The sequence below is a fragment of the Coregonus clupeaformis genome, unplaced genomic scaffold (genome assembly GCF_020615455.1).
Source record: "Coregonus clupeaformis isolate EN_2021a unplaced genomic scaffold, ASM2061545v1 scaf1199, whole genome shotgun sequence".
Classification (NCBI taxonomy): Eukaryota; Metazoa; Chordata; class Actinopteri; order Salmoniformes; family Salmonidae; genus Coregonus; species Coregonus clupeaformis.
Window position 1 is genome coordinate 33010 of NW_025534653.1, and position 15151 is coordinate 48160.

The following is a 15151-nucleotide window of genomic DNA, read 5'->3' on the forward strand; positions in this document are numbered from 1 at the left end:
TAAAGTCCACCTGTGTGCAATCTAAGTGTCATATGATATCAGTATATATACACCTGTTCTGAAAGGACCCAGAGTCTGCAACACCACTAAGCAAGGGGCACCACCAAGCAAGCGGCACCATGAAGACCAAGGAGCTCTCCAAACAGGTCAGGGACAAAGTTGTGGAGAAGTACAGATCAGGGTTGGGTTAAAAACATTATCCGAAACGTTGAATATTTACATTTTTATATTTTTGTCATTTAGCAGACGCTCTTATCCAGAGCGACTTACAGTTAGTGAGTGCATACATTTTCATACTTGGCCCCCGTGGGAAACGAACCCACAACCCTGGCGTTGCAAGCGCCATGCTCTACCAACTGAGCTACAGGGAACATCCCACAGAGCACCATTAATGGAAAGAATATGGCATCACAACAAACCTGCCAAGAGAGGGCCGCCCACCAAAACTCACGGACCAGGCAAGGAGGGCATTAATCAGAGAGGCAACAAAGAGACCAAAGATAACCCTGAAGGAGCTGCAAAGCTCCACAGCGGAGATTGGAGTATCTGTCCATACTCAACTTTAAGCCGTACACTCCACAGAGCTGGGCTTTACGGAAGAGTGGCCAGAAAATAAATAAACACGTTTGGTGTTCGCCAGAAGGCATGTGGGAGACTCCCCAAATATATGGAAGAAGGTACTCTGGTCAGATGAGACTAAAATTGAGCTTTTTGGCCATCAAGGAAAACGCTATGTCTGGTGCAAACCCAACACCTCTCAGCACCCCAAAAACACCATCCCCACAGTGAAGCATGGTGGTGGCAGCATCATGCTGTGGGGATGTTTTTCATTGGCAGGGACTGGAAAACTGGTCAGAAATGAAAGAATGATGGATGGCGCTAAATACAGGGAAATTCTTGAGGGAAACCTGTTTCAGTCTTCCAGAGATTTGAGACTGGGACAGAGGTTCACCTTCCAGCAGGAAAATGACCCTAAGCATACTGCTAAAGCAACACTTGAGTGGTTTAAGGGGAAACATTTAAATGTCTTGGAATGGCCTAGTCAAAGCCCAGACCTCAATCCAATTGAGAATCTGTGGAATGACTTAAAGATTGCAGATTGGCAGAAATCCCAGTGGCTAGATGTGCCAAGCTTATAGAGACATACCCCAAGAGACTTGCAGCTGTAATTGCTGCAAAAGGTGGCTCTACAAAGTATTGACTTTGGGCGGGTGAATAGTTATGCACGCTCAAGTTTTCTGATTTTTTGTCTTATTTCTTGTTTGTTTCACAATAAAACATATTTTGCATCTTCAAAGTGGTAGGCATGTTGTGTAAATCAAATGATACAAACCCCCCCCAAAATCAATTTAAATTCCAGGTTGTAAGGCTACAAAATAGGAAAAATGGGGGGTGAATACTTTCGCAAGCCACTGTAGTATTGATTCTCGCCGAGTGAAATTTAAACATTGTTCTGTCAGGAGAGACCGGAGTAACAACTAGACTCTGTTTCTGTCACACACACACACACACACACACACACACACACACACACACACACACACACACACACACACACTCCTGACATGGTACTAGGGAGCAAATACCCTGGATCATATTGTTCTTCATCTCTCCCTCTTCTCACCACTTTCTTATGATGTATCCATGTCTGTTGTGTTGTGTATGCCTGTATGCTGCAAAGCCCCGTTCCCTAAGGAAAAACGGTGATGTGGCATTACTCTAAAAAAAGTTATATATTACTTAGCTATTACCCGTTATTTAGTTCAACAGTAATGAATTACTTTACGTATTACTCCCTGGGAAACGTAATTCGTTAGACTACTCGTTATATCACTTTTGCGTTACACCCCAAAACAGTGTGCGTCCTCACTCAATGTAAACAATGTCAACGTTACGTTACATAGGCCTATACACAAATATATTTTTTAAATATAGAGACCTGTTGTGAACGGACCCGAGGACAGCTAGACCCATTCCGTATAAACCTGGTTGGATCCAGATCCGATCCGAGCGAGTGAGGGAAGCAGCAGAAAAGTCAATTTTTAAGCTACTGTATTAACCATAGCTGATAAAGCGCGAGGGAGAGGAGGTAGAGAGAGGTGACGCTCTAGCACGGGCTGTGCTGTGTGTGTAGGCTACATCGAGTGTGAGCGAGTGACATGGGGAACAGGGAGGAGGGAGGGAGAGATGAGAGACAGCAACCAACCAAACTGACTCGCGCTATAGTAGACTAATAGCTGCTATAGCTAGGTTATTTATCCATTATCCATTATTTATTAATATTTACTCCAGGTTACGGTGGTCCGTCCAGACGAGGAAAGGGTGTTTCGCCCCTTCAAACCAGTGCCTCCACACGGTCAGGGCTGGGACAACAGCCAACAGCTCCCGATCACCAACGTCGTAGTTCTGCTCCGCCGGGCTGAGCTTCTTGGAGAAGAAGGCACAGGGGCGGAGCTTGCGTGGCGTGCCCAAGCGTTGCGATAGGACAGCGCCTATCCCTACCTCGGACGCATCCACCTCCACTACGAACGGTAGTGATGGATCGGGGTGGGCCAGTACCGGGGCTGAGGTGAACAGACCCCTCAGGTTACTGAAAGCCCTGTCATTCTCAGCAGACCAGCGGAGCCGGGATGGCCCACCCTTCAACAGAGATGTAATGGGAGCTGTGACCTTGCTAACGCCCCGGATAAACCTCCGATAGTAGTAGGCAAAGCCAATAAAGTGCTGCACCTCCTTTACCGTGGTTGGAGTCGGCCAATTACGCACGGCTGAAATGCGATCTCCCTCCATCTCCACATCTGAGGTGGTAATGCGGTGTCCGAGGAAGGAGACAGACTATTGCCTTGGCATAAAGGTCATATTCCAACAGTCGGGCCAGCACTTTGCGAACCAGGGACACATGCTCTGCGCGCGTAGCGGAATACACCAGAATGTCATCGATGTAGACCACTACACCGTGACCAAGCATGTCCCAAAACACCTCGTTCACAAAGGACTGGAAGACGGATGGAGCATTCATCAATCCGTACGGCATCACCAGGTATTTGTAATGCCCCGTGGTTGTGCTGAATGCTGTCTTCCACTCGTCCCCCTTGTCGGACACGCACCAGGTTGTACACACTACGGAGATCTAATTTTGTGAAGAAGCGCGCCCCATGCATTGACTCAATCACCGAAGGAATGAGGGGGAGAGGATAACTAAATCGTATCGTCCTCTTGTTCAGTGATCGGTAATCAATGCAAGGGCGCAAACCGCCATCTTTCTTCTTCACAAAAAATTAACTTGAGGAGGCGGGCGAAGTGGAGGGACGTATAAACCCCTGGCACAGGGACTCGATGAGTATGTCTCCATAGCCTCCGTTTCAGCCTGTGACAGGGGATACACATGACTCCTGGGAGGCACAGCGTCTACCCGGAGGTTTATCACGCAATCCCCCGCCCGATGAGGTGGTAACTTGGTCGCCTGTGTTTTGGAAAACGCTTGCGCCAAATCGAGGTATTCGGGGGGAATGCGCACGGTGGAGGTACTGTCTGGACTTTCCACCGTGGTTGCTCCAACGGAAACACTGAGACACCTACCCTGACACTCTCGCGACCACCCCGTGAGAACCCTCTGCGGCCATGAAAAGGTGGGGTTGTGGAGTGCTAACCAAGGGATACCTAACACAACAGGGAAAGCAGGAGACTCAATAAAAGAGTATTGTGGGTAACCATAGTGACTGGTGCTGTAACCTCCTTAACAAACCCAGACCCTAATGGTCGACTGTCAAGTGCTCTGATGAGGAGTAGAATGAATAGGGGAACCAATGGAATGTCTAGACTGTGTGAAAATGACCTGTCCATAAAGTTCTCAGCTGCGCCTGAATTGACCAGCGCCTTACACTGGGGAACTACAATGTAATCAAGAAAGTGGATGGGTAGGGTACATTGCGCAGCAGAGGGCTCTGAACGAGTGTGAGTGTGGGACGTCCTCTGGCCGCCAGCAGGTTGTCCAACCGGATGGCCATGTCCACCAGTTGAGTGAAGGACAACATGTCCTCCCGTAGATGGCACTGGAAGTGGTCCACCCGGACCCAGCTGCTAGAGTCCGGAACTCCAGGGCGAAGTCCTGCGCGGTCCTCGTCCCCTGACTCAGGTGGACCAGCCGTTCAAAGACAGCCCAAAAGAGGCGAGCGAACTCCCCGTAGTTGTCCAACGCGGCTCCTCCTTCATTCCAGACCGCGTTGGCCCACTCCAGGGTTTCCCCGAGAGGCAGGAGTCAAGGGCGGACACCTTTTCCCGCTCCGATGGGGCCGGGCTGATGCTGGAATAGTAGAGCTCCAGTTGGAGGAGAAATCCCTGGCAGGGAGCAGCTGTCCCGTCGAAATCCCGTGGTCGGGATATATGGATCCCTCTGGGTGCTGGGGTGTGGGTGGCTGGATCCGGTCGTCCAGCTGGTCCTGACAGATCGGGTCCTCTTCTCTCCAGCCGTTGGACGACCTGGAGAACCCGATCCATCGCTTCTCCCAAGCTGGCTAGCATCGTCGAATGCTCCTGGACCCGTGCCACGACTCCAGGCATGCGCTCCTCTCCTGCTGACTCCATAGCGGGTGGGTGATTCTGTGATGGGGGATTTGAAGGAGTCAGGCGCAGGAGGGTAAATCACAGAATACAGAGTTTATTCTGGAATATAGAGTTACGCAGAATTGCGTCAAACAGTCCAGTGCGCAAAGCAGGCGCACTGGAACCAAACAGGCACACGGGGAAAAATATACCCCGGCAATACAAAATACACGGAGCTCAACGGAGCTACACTCTCCTCACACTAAACAATCACCCACAAGGACAAGGGGGCAGAGGGAACACTTATACAGGTACTAATGAGGGGATATGAACCAGGTGTGTGTAATAGACAAGACAAAACAAATGGAATGATGAGAATGTGATGCGGCAGTGGCTAGAAGGCCGGTGACGACGAACGCCGAAGCCTGCCCGAACAAGGAGAGGAGGCAGCTTTGGAGGAAGTCGTGACAGCAGCGATGGGACAAGACTGTAACTACCAATTGGATATCACGAAATTGGGGAGAAAAAGGGGTAAAAGTACAATAATAATAATAATAATAATTAGTGATAATCATATCAGATCTGACCCAGACCCGTGCCATCTGGATCTGGCCTTGGGTATTCGGGTACAGGTGGATCCATGAAGACCTCTAATGTTTCTAGCAGTGGAAAGGTTTAATATTACTCGATACCGCAAAATGTAATATTATTACTCTAATGCGTTACCTCCAACACTGAAAATAAAGCATTCCATTCTATTATATTCTGTTCCATTCTATTCTGTTTTATTCTGTTCTATTCTATTATAAAATGTAAAGTCCCCGTCTGTCCCTGCAGTTCCAGAGGATGTGTCCCCTCCCAGTGCTGTGTCGACCCCCTCCTCTCTGGCTGTGTCCTGGGGTCCCCCTGCCAGACCCAATGGCCTCATCACTGACTACCTGCTATACCACAATGGACAACTACTCTACCAAGGGAACAACACACACCTCAATATCACTGGTGAGAGGAGAGAACGACAGAGAGAGAGAGAGAGAGAGAGAGAGAGAGAGAGAGAGAGGAGAGAGAGAAGCAAGAGAGAGAGAGTGTGAGAGGGAGTGAGAGAAAAGAGTGAGAGAGAGAAGAGAGAGAGAGAGATAGAGAGTGAGAGAGAGGAGAGAGAGAGAAGAGAGAGAGAGAGAAGAGTGAGTGAGAGAGAGAGAGAGAGAGAGAGAGAGAAGAGTGAGAGAGAGAGAGAAGATAGAGAGCGAGAGTGTGTGTGTGTGTGTGTGTGTGTGTGTGTGTGTGTGTGTGTGTGTGTGTGTGTGTGTGTGTGTGTGTGTGTGTGTGTGTGTGGATAGTCCTGCCACTGCTTCCCTGTCAGTGCAGAGGGATGAGTGCTACATGAAAGAGGGAAGAGTGAAGAAAAACTAAATGAAAAGGGGGATTAGCATTTGAAAGAGACAGTGCATTTCTAACTTGCCAGGGGAATAACACACACATACACACACACACACACTCTCTCTCTCTCTCTCTCTCTCTCTCTCTCTCTCTCTCTCTATCTCACACACACACACACATTGAGTTGGGTAGTGTGTGTGATGTGCTGTTAATAGTGAGTGGTAATAGCGGAGCATGGTATTATCAGTAATGTGGTAATACAGTGTGTCTGATGTTCATAGTGATTATGAGGATTATGAGTGTGGTAATGATATGGGCTTAATGCCATTACAGATACAGTGCTGTATTACGGTCACCTCCTACACAGTATCCCTACTCTGGAGAAGGACAAAAGGCTGTATAGGCAATACAAATGTATGTACTAAAAGAAAATTAAACACTTCACCTATACTTAATGTAAAAATAATTAAAAGAAAAATGAATTAACAAATTGTAGATACAATTCGCTGTATGTCAGTAGTCTGTCCAGGAAGGAGAGATTTAAGCATGTTTCACACCAGATTTAGGATCTGTTTTATGGTAGATTTAACTATGAAGTAAGTCTACTCCAGCCCCATCCTCTCTTCCCCTATAGTTCTCTTCCTCTCATTCCTTCCATCTCTTACCCCACCCTCTCCTCTCTCCTCTCTCCTCTCTCCTCTCTCCTCTCTCCTCTGTGTGTGTGTGTATGTGTGTGTGTGTGTTGGCAGAGCATTGCCGTGGACCCCCTGCTGAGAGTTTGGATTCTCTGGCATTCTCTTCTCCATTCTCATTTTCTTCTCTCTCTGTTCTCTCCCCTTCCTCCTTTCACTCTCCTCCTCTCTTCCTTCTTTTCTTCCTCTCTTTCCCTTCTGTGCCCAATTCTCTACCCTTTCTTTCTCCCCCTTCCTCCTCCTTTCTCTCATCTCCTCTCTCTCCCTCCTTCCTCCCTCTGGAAAGTATTTCCTCATCTTCAAGGAGAGAGGCTCCTTCTCTTTGAAACACAGTCAGGCGCCCTGCCGCCTGCCTAACACTACAAATAACCAACAAATCAGCCCACTATGGGCTCGCTGTGTGTGTGTGTGTGTATGTGTGTGGGTGTGTGTGTGTGTGTGTGTGAGTGCGTGCGTGTGTGTGTGTGCCCCTGTGTGTGTATGTATACAACCCCTTGTCCTATTCCCTATAGTGGAAATCCTGAAGGGTGGTATAGTGTCTGCGGACTGAAAATATGTATGTATCTGCTTTCTTTTGGACTTCCAGACTATGTTTCTGTCAGCCTGATCACTACAAATAGACATTGATTTTGGACGTTTAAAAAGGTCCTGAAAAAGCTGTGAGAATAGTTGATGATACTTGATGGTATGAGGTCGGTTGATTTGCAGAGCCTTCCCCAAACTACGTTTTGTTTTTTGCCCTAGCACTACACAGCTGATTCAAATGATCAAAGCTTGATGATTAGTTGATTATTTGAATCAGCTGTGTAGTGTTAGGGCAAAAACCAAAACGTGCAACCCCTGGGGTCCCGAGGACCGAGTTTGGGAAACCCTGGCGTATACTGTTAACCTTTGAGTTGTTTCTGTTTTAACCTTGTATTCGTGGAATTAATGAGTCAAAAATAGACGTTCATCCATAATACATTGAATTTCGAAGGGAAGTTATGAGATATTGTTGGTTTCTGTATGAACCATTCTGAAGCATCTGTTAAAAATGTATGTGTGTTGCAGGTTTAGGTGTGTATTCTCCCCATGTGTTCGTGCTGAGTGTGTGTACGGCGGTGGGCTGCTCTAACAGCTCCCAGGTCACCCAGCTCACCTCCCAGCAGCCACCTGGAGACATGCAGCCTCCCATCCTCACCGTGCTAGACTCCCGCACCGTCTACATACAGTAAGTACACACACACCCCTACTGAGTAGTACACACACACACACACACACACCTCTACAAATCAAATCAAAGTTTATTTGTCGCGTACACAGATTTGCAGATGTTATCGCAGGTGCAGTGAAATGCTTGTGTTTCTAGTTCCAACAGTGCAGCAATATAGAAATTAAGAAATATCAGAACGAGCAATGTCAGAGACCGGAAATAAAACAAAATATATATATATAGATATAATGTTGTGTAAAGACGGTACGGACAGTATATTAATAGAAAAGGTGTGTACAGCAGTAGTTAAATAGGAGGAGCCATGACTAGAATACATAAACACATCTACTGAGGAGTCAAATCAAAATCAAATCAACTTTTATTTGTCACAAGCGCCAAATACAACAAGTGTAGACTTTACAGTTAAATGCTTACTTACGAGCCCTTTCCCAACAATGGTAGGGGTTGAAAAGCAGACACACACACACTCACGTGCACACACACGTGTATATATTACACACATACACATAAATATAACTGCACCACCTATGTTACTACATAATAGTAAAATAAAATAAAACTTGGATACATTCAGTAAGTATCTTGAATGTCTATGATCCTCAAAGTGGAGATGTTGTTTATAGATTCTGTATAGGATTAGGTGTGTAACTGCTCCATACACACCACTGAGGTACAGCATATGGATGTGTGTGTGTATCTCTGAGCAGGGTAATATAGTCATAAACAACTCTCTGTGTCATTGAATATGACACCTTTAGAAAGGCTGTGGACTTATAGGTAGATAGATGGCTTCAGACTGCATGGCATTGACTGTCCTCCAACACTGGAGAGAGAGAGAGAGAGACACCGAGAGAGAGAGAGTGACACCGAGCGAGAGCGAGAGAAATTGAAAGTTATTGAGAGCGGGGAGGTAGAGGGGGAAAAAAAAAAGGGAGGGGGAACAGAGAGAATGGAGAAAGGGATGAAACTGACCGGAGAGAGAGATGGACTATAGAGAGAACACAATGATAATAGAAGTAGGAGAAGAGGGAGGGATACTGAGAGAATGAAAGTGGTAAATAGGGTGTGTTTGTGGGTGTGTTTGTGAGTATGTGTGTGTCGGGGTGGCGGGAGTCGGCTTTCTGAATGAAAAGGCAGAGGGTGAACTTCTGAAGTCCTGTTTAGTACGCAGAATATTCTCCTGCACTTGACCTCTCACCTACAGACAGAGAGAGAGAGAGAGAGAGAGAGACAGAGAGTGGAACTGTATCTGTATGAGTCTCTGTATCATAGGGTGTGTGTGTGTGTGTGTGTGTGTGTGTGTGTGTGTGTGTGTGCCATTAGAGCCCCTGACCACCATCACTTAAGACACACAGCAGGAGGGCAGCACGCCACACACACACACCAGAGAGAGGGTGGAGAAGAAAGCAGGAGAGGGTGAATGAATAAGTCAGAATAAAGAAAAGTGAATGCAGACAGTGTGTCGGAGGGAGAGTGAGGCCAGCAGGTTAGGTTGAGATGCACTGATCTCTCTTTCAGGGAAATGTCAGCACTTTACCTATGATCACACAAGGTAAATGGTAGGGGTGTGAACGTTAAAACGTTTACACGAAACTGGGATCCTTAACATTAAAATCAAAGTGCAGTTATCACAAAACATATTATTTTCAGTGTCATAGCCTAACTAGACGATAGGCTATAAAGGCCTGGGAATTTAAATTGATTAAATTAAGATTTTGTGTCACTGGCCTACACACAATACCCCATAATGTCAAATTATTAAAAAAAATTTAAAGCTGAAATGTCTTGAGTCAATAAGTATTCAACCCCTTTGTTATGGCAAGATTAAATATGTTTAGGAATAAAAATGTGCTTAACAAGTCACATAATAAGTTGCATGGACTCACTCTGGGTGCAATAATAGTGTTTAACATGATTTTTGAATGACTACCTCATCTCTGTATCCACACATACAATTATCTGTAAGGATCTCAGTCGAGCAGTGAATTTCAACTACTGGTTCAACCACAAAGACCAGGGAGGTTTTCCAATGCCTCACAAAGAAGGGAACCTATTGGTAGATAAAAATAAATAAAATACATTGAATATCCCTTTGAGCATGGTGAAGTTATTAATTACATTTTGGATGGTGTATCAATACACCCAGTCACTACAAAGATACAGGCGTCCTTCCTAACTCAGTTGCCAGAGAGGAAGGAAACTGCTCAGGGATTTCACCATGAGGCCAATGGTGAATTACAGAGTTTAATGGCTGTGATAGGATAAAACTGAGAATGGATCAACAACATTGTAATACTCCACAATACTAACCTAATTGACAGAGTGAAAAGAAGGAAGCCTTTACAAAATATAAATATTCCAAAACATGCATCCTGTTTGCAACAAGGGACTAAAGTAATAGTGCAAAAAAATGTGGCAAAGCAATTAACTCTTTTGTCCTGAATACAATGTGTTATGTTTGGGGTAAATCCAATACAACACATTACGGAGTACCACTCTCCATATTTTTAAGCATAGTGGTGGCTGCATCATGTTATTTGTATGCTTGTAATCGTTCAGGACTGGGGAGTTTTTCAGGATAAAAAAGAAACGGAATGGAGCTAAGCACAGGCATAATCCAAGAGGAAAACCTGGTTCACTCTGTTTTCCACCAGACACTGGGAGATGAATTCACCTTTCAGCAGGACAATAACCTACAACACAAGGCCAAATATACGCTGAGTTGCTTACCAAGAAGACAGTGAATGTTCCTGAGTGGCCGAGTTACAGTTTTGACTTAAATCTGCTTGAAAATCTATCTATGGCAAGACTTGAAAATGGTTGTCTAGCAATGATCAACAGCCAATTTGACAGAGCTTGAAGTATTTTGAAAAGAATAATGGCCAAATATTGTACAATCCAGGTGTGCAAAGCTCTTAGAGACTTACCCAGAAAGACTCGCAACTGTAATCGCTGCCAAAGGTGATTCTAACATGTATTGACTCAGGGATGTGAATACTTAAGTAAATTAGTTTTTTCTGTATCTTATTTTCAATCAATTTTCAAAAATGCCTAAAAACATGTTTTCACTTTGTATTGATGGGTTATTGCGTGTAGATGGGTGAGATGTTTTACTTATTTAATACATTTTTAATTCAGGCTGTAACACAAAATGTGGAATAAGTCAATGGGTATGAATACTTTCTGAAGGCACTGTATGTGCACCACGGTTCTTTCTGCATGCCCCCTTCTCTCTCTCCCTCGCGCTGGCAGGATCACATTAGTGGAAACCAAGACAGTTCTCAGGGCAGGCCTGGTTGTCGAGTCGTTTGGGACAATTTTAGCTAGCCTCAACCCTTTCCTCACCTTAACCGAATTCTCCTAACCTGCCATGTTAATTCTCCTAACCTGTTGTGTAAGTTCTCCTAACCTGCTACGAAAAGTAACTTCTGCTAGTCAAAACCGGCAGACCTGCCCTGAAAATAGTATTGGTTTCCACTAGAGCCATACAGCCTCGCGATGGCTCTTTCTCTTCACTAATGGTGCAAGTGTGTGTTTAGTCTTCAGTATTTTGCGTGTAGAATACCCTAGCCTATTCATTGATTATAGGCACTGCTTTACTGAAGTTGCGAGACATTGCAAGCCAATAAATTGTGAGATACAGCATTCCATTGCAAGATACAGCTTTTGATTGCTGATAGATAGGCCTAGTGCGCGGTTATGACGCTGTCTGCCTGGTGGCCGACCTGCCTATACTGTGTCCCTCCCCTCTCTCTCCGTCCCTCCCTCGCTAGCTTGCTATGAAAGATGTAAGTGTTCGTGTTGTCGGAAGTATGACAACTAATCAGTCTCCGCCATTCCAACACTAATGAATCTTAGGAGTTGATTTCTAGGGGAATCGAATCTTGACATTCAGAAGTCAATGAATCAATTATTTTGGAGTCGACTCTCCAAAATGGCAGAGAAAGGCAAGCGACAGCAGCGAAGTCAATGCTTTGAGATGTTAAATGAGAAGCAAATGCAAACTCTGCGAGTTAGAATTGTGGTACAGTAATGGTAGTACAGGTGCAATGCTTAACCATCTGAAAGGGACATACCTTGAGACCCACACCGTTGCTAGCAGCAGCAGCACAGCTGCATTGTGAATTCGCGTGGTATTTTATTAATTCTTCTTATCGTTTTAATGGAAAACAGAATAAAAAATTGCTGTTTAAACGTTAAGAAATGTTTTCCATTTGTCACATCCCTAGTAAACGGACAAGGAGAATACATAGAGGAGATAGGAGTACACGGACCCACACACACACAAAGCGAGAGATATTTATTTTTAGAAAAGGGAGACTGGTGAGAGAAAGAAGTGATGACAGGAAGAAATGGAGAGAGAATAGAGAGAGAAAAAAGAAAAAGAGGAGCTTTGCTGTAATTTGACATTAAAGATTATATCTCTCTCTCTCTGTTTCTCTCCTTTGATGCTGCAGCTGTGGCCTGTGAGCTGAGAGGTATTGCCTTGTTAGCAGAATCCTAATAGACGAGGTGGAGGGATCATACGTGTTCAATATTCTTTTGTTGTGTTGCAATCTGCCTGTGAGAAAGGTTGAGAGGCCTGCCTGCTGGATATGCACAAAACAATATCAGCAGAAACACATTCTCCTCTACCCCCCCGCCCTCGCTTGGCCACACACACACACAGGCCACGCTGCGTTTCTGTCCAACACACGCTTACAGTACACACACTACACTCATCAGATTTAGTGTTTCCAATGTTGAAATCTCAATTTGTTACTCTTCGAAATTAATACATACTATAGCTTTTAATAGGTGTCAATTTCACATTTATATTAGCCTATATAATGTGTTTGCTCTGTATTTTCTTGTGAGTTGTTTCTAAACAGCCTTATTTTGAAATAAATTATTAAATCACTGTATAAAAAATCCTCTCTGGTTTCACTTCTGGTTTCACTACCCACAATGATATAATGAATTACTGCCACTATTGACACAGTATAAATCAGCTGAGTAATGTGATAGATTAGTTAGTCAGGCTAATTGTACAGTAACACACTCATTAGTCATACCAACCACTGGATACATTCATCACTTCTCAAAATGGTTCACATTGAAGGTGTGACTGGTGGTCCTAGGGGGGGCGAGGTCTCTCCTGAGCCCTGGGCCAATTAGAAAAATGAGTGGTCCTAAGGAGTGGTGCCTATTGGGTCTTAGGCCAATTAGAATTGAAAGTGCTCCTAACGGAGTGGCCTTCTATGGGGGTGTGGGCCAATTAGAACAAGAACACATAAATGCCTGTAATGTTTGGGAAATTAATTATTGTTAATAACAAAGAAAAATATATGTGTCCGGTTTGGTACGTGTATTGTGTATGGTGTTTTGGTGTTGAGTTGGTGTAGTTTCTTATGGGGTAAGGTTTCACTGGAGTTTTGTTGTGGTTTTAAGTCAGTTAAGATGTCTCAATAAAGAGCATCACAAGTCAAGTCTCTCTCTCTCCCTCCCTTGTTCCCTCTCTCTCTCTCTCTCTCTCTCTCTCTCTCTCTCTCTCTCTCTCTCTCTCTCTCTCTCTCCCCCTCCCTCCTTCCCTCTCTCTCTCTCTCTCTCTCTCTCTCTCTTTTCCTCTCCCCCACTCTCTCGCTCTCTCTTTTGACTGGTAGTGTACAGTGGGGGAAAAAATTATTTTGTCAGCCACCAATTGTGCAAGTTCTCCCACTTAAAAAGATGAGAGAGGCCTGTAATTTTCATCATAGGTACACATCAACTATGACAGACAAAATGAGAAATGGTGGAAAATAAGTATTTGGTCAATAACAAAAGTTTCTCAATACTTTGTTATATACCCTTTGTTGGCAATGACACAGGTCAAACGTTTTCTGTAAGTCTTCACAAGGTTTTCACACACTGTTGCTGGTATTTTGGCCCATTCCTCCATGCAGATCTCCTCTAGAGCAGTGATGTTTTGGGGCTGTCGCTGGGCAACACAGACTTTCAACTCCCTCCAAAGATTTTCTATGGGGTTGAGATCTGGAGACTGGCTAGGCCACTCCAGGACCTTGAAATGCTTCTTACGAAGCCACTCCTTCGTTGTCCGGGCGGTGTGTTTGGGATCATTGTCATGCTGAAAGACCCAGCCACGTTTCATCTTTAATGCCCTTGCTGATGGAAGGAGGTTTTCACTCAAAATCTCACGATACATGGCCCCATTCATTCTTTCCTTTACACGGATCAGTCGTCCTGGTCCCTTTGCAGAAAAACAGCCCCAAAGCATGATGTTTCCACCCCCATGCTTCACAGAAGGTATGGTGTTCTTTGGATGCAACTCAGCATTCTTTGTCCTCCAAACACGACGAGTTGAGTTTTTACCAAAAAGTTATATTTTGGTTTCATCTGACCATATGACATTCTCCCAATCCTTTTCTGGATCATCCAAATGCACTCTAGCAAACTTCAGACGGGCCTGGACATGTACTGGCTTAAGCAGGGGGACACGTCTGGCACTGCAGGATTTGTGTCCCTGGCGGCGTAGTGTGTTACTGATGGTAGGCTTTGTTACTTTGGTCCCAGCTCTCTGCAGGTCATTCACTAGGTCCCCCCGTGTGGTTCTGGGATTTTTGTCACTGTTCTTGTGATCATTTTGACCCCACGGCGTGAGATCTTGCGTGGAGCCCCAGATCGAGGGAGATTATCAGTGGTCTTGTATGTCTTCCATTTCCTAATAATTGCTCCCACAGTTGATTTCTTCAAACCAAGCTGCTTACCTATTGCAGATTCAGTCTTCCCAGCCTGGTGCAGGTCTACAATTTTGTTTCTGGTGTCCTTTGACAGCTCTTTGGTCTTGGCCATAGTGGAGTTTGGAGTGTGACTGTTTGAGGTTGTGGACAGGTGTCTTTTATACTGATAACAAGTTCAAACAGGTGCCATTAATACAGGTAACGAGTGGAGGACAGAGGAGAAGTAGAAGTTACAGGTCTGTGAGAGCCAGAAATCTTGCTTGTTTGTAGTTGACCAAATACTTATTTTCCACCATAATTTGCAAATAAATTCATTAAAAATCCTACAATGTGATTTTCTGGATAAAAAAATTCTCAATTTGTCTGTTATAGTTGGCGTGTACCTATGATGAAAATTACAGGCCTCTCTCATCTTTTTAAGTGTGTTGCTGACTAAATACTTTTTTCCCCCACTGTATATATACATTACATTCTCAGCATCAACAAAACCCTCTATCTTGTTAAGTGTGTTCAGTTGTGTTGGCTGCGCCCACTAATTGGCCACACCTGATCTTAATGAGTGCTTCTTTAATTTAAAATTGGGTCTGTTTGAAAATACTAAAATGAACAGC

General features: G+C 44.7%; 1 protein-coding gene across 1 annotated transcript in view; it reads left to right on the top strand.

Moving 5' to 3' along the window:
* The window catches only part of LOC123486424 (usherin-like), a gene marked incomplete at its 5' end in the record, with an annotated part of 64384 nt that overhangs the window by 23634 nt on the left and 25599 nt on the right, over positions 1 to 15151 (top strand). Inside the window, 2 exons of the mRNA XM_045217731.1 lie at positions 5380 to 5541; positions 7662 to 7821. Of these exons, the coding sequence (XP_045073666.1) occupies positions 5380 to 5541; positions 7662 to 7821 (322 nt within the window). The remainder of the gene's footprint in view (positions 1 to 5379; positions 5542 to 7661; positions 7822 to 15151) is intronic.